Below are 1999 nucleotides of genomic sequence, written 5' to 3' on the forward strand. Positions count from 1 at the left end.
CTCGGAGCCACCAGGGAAGCCCCATGTAAAGAATCCGCCTGCAATGCAGGAGATGTGGCTTCAATTCTTGGGTCGGGAAGATCCTCTGGAGGAGATCACAGCAACCACTCCAGTATTCTTGACTGGAGAATCCCATGGACAGAGGACCTTGGCAGACTACAGTCCAGGGGGTTGCAAAGAGTTGGACAGGACTAAAGCGACTGAGCACGCATGCAAATCCAAGAGAGGCCGCTTTCTCTGACCAACAACCCTAATGACTAGCCCCTAACACTGACAGGGAAGATTGTAGCACTGGGAAGGCAGGTGTGTGCCGAGCAGGCTGGAGACGGTGGGAGGTACAGGACAGAGCCATCTCTAAGTACCCCTGGCCCACGACAGCGGACGTTCCCTGGTACCTTACTGCTCTGTGCCAGCCACCCCCTGTGGGCCTCATGTCCACCCCACGGCCCCTCATGCCTGGCCCGTGGACAACAGATAACTGACTTCCCAGAGTCAACACCCGGCAGCCCCTCAGGACTCACCCTCGATGTTCCGGCACTTCTGCCGTACCTCGTACACCAGCCGCTCTGGGAGGGGAGGAGAGCGCGGCATTAGAGGGGCCCTCAAGGGCCACGCCCGCCCCTCTGAATGCCGGCCTCACCCCACCACGCCCTCCAGGGGCCACTCCCTCCACAGGCAGGCCCACTACCTCTTGTGCGCTCATCAATGATCTCCTTGACCTTAGGCTTCTCCGTTGTGCTCTTTCGGGGCTTTTTGGCTGGTGGGGGCGGCGCATAGGCAGCTGCCTCGGGTTCAACCCACATGTCTGTGTAAACTTCTTTGTAGGGGTTCTTCTCCTCTGGATCAGGGAAGCAGGTGAGGAGACCACGGTTACCGCTGACAAGGAACCCCAGCTCCCTCCCCTGTACATCTGCCTACAACAACAAGGGGGTACAGCCTGGTCCCTAACTTGTTCCTACTCCCAACTCTCTGGGGCCCGCAAGCCAATGGGGAACAGGTCATTCGGAGTCCCAGAGCAGCCCTGTCCCTACCCTGACCCCAGGGAGACGGGGACGGTAGCATTCCCATGAGCCACTGTGATGGGAGAGAGACCTTGTAGGCCCCCCTCCCTCCAAGCATGGCTCCCCCAGCCCAGGCGCAGAGTTGCTGGTGCACCTGCATGTACCTTCTGGGGGCTCCAGGCCCTTGGGGCCAGAGGGCTGGAACCCTCCCAGGGCCCACTCGATCATCTGTTTGTTCTGCACCTCCACGGCCTTGGCAGTGTCGCTCTCGTCGCTGTCATGGCACATTGGAAACAGCTTCCCCGCTCGACTGCTGGCCACCTGGGGGCAACACGTGTGGGGTAGGCTGTCAGGAGAGTAGCGAAGGTGGGCTCAGGCAAGAGGCGGGAGAAGGTGCAGAAAGGGGGCGAGTGAGGAGAGGAGGCCAAAGGGCCTCGCAAGTGGACCCTCTGCCCAAGCCTAACCCTGGGCTCTAACCCCCAGATGGAGCCCGCCCCCGCCCCCGCCCGCCGCTGAGCCCCTTGGAAGAGCACTCACCTGCAGGACCTCGTAGATAGCCTTGCGGTACATGGGCTGCTTGTTGTAGGTGGCCTGGTGGAAAGCACTGCAGAAGGAGCTCAGCGGCATCAGCTTCTCCACACACACCTGGAGGCACAACCCGCCTCGTTTGCACCTCTTCCCAAGCTCATCGAGCACCCACCACATGCCTGGCATGGTGGGGGTGGGGGACAGTAAGACCCGCCTCTGCCCTCGAGAGGACCGGATGCACCAGTAAGTAATCACAGAATGCAAAGGAAGAGTCCAGCCCCAGATGCGGGGAGGACCTGATGCAGGTGGAAGGGCATGCTGGGTTAAGGGTCCTGGAAGGCAGCCGAGCTCTCCAAGTGCAACCTAATTACCTCTGGGGACTTTTCCAACCACACATTCGCAGAGTGGGGATGAACACAGCTCCCTCTCCTATGATCCCACTCCAACCATGCCCCCAGCTGAAACCAGAG

General features: G+C 60.5%; 1 protein-coding gene across 1 annotated transcript in view; it reads right to left on the bottom strand.

Annotated features, from left to right (window-relative positions):
* Positions 1-1999, bottom strand: part of DNMT3A (DNA (cytosine-5-)-methyltransferase 3 alpha) — a 101251-nt gene that overhangs the window by 18172 nt on the left and 81080 nt on the right. Inside the window, exons 9-12 of the mRNA XM_010840688.1 lie at positions 1539-1892; positions 1166-1322; positions 689-838; positions 522-566 (exon numbers count right to left, since the gene is read on the bottom strand). Of these exons, the coding sequence (XP_010838990.1) occupies positions 522-566; positions 689-838; positions 1166-1322; positions 1539-1892 (706 nt within the window). The remainder of the gene's footprint in view (positions 1-521; positions 567-688; positions 839-1165; positions 1323-1538; positions 1893-1999) is intronic.

The sequence above is a fragment of the Bison bison genome, unplaced genomic scaffold (genome assembly GCF_000754665.1).
Source record: "Bison bison bison isolate TAMUID 2011002044 unplaced genomic scaffold, Bison_UMD1.0 scf7180017864145, whole genome shotgun sequence".
Classification (NCBI taxonomy): Eukaryota; Metazoa; Chordata; class Mammalia; order Artiodactyla; family Bovidae; genus Bison; species Bison bison.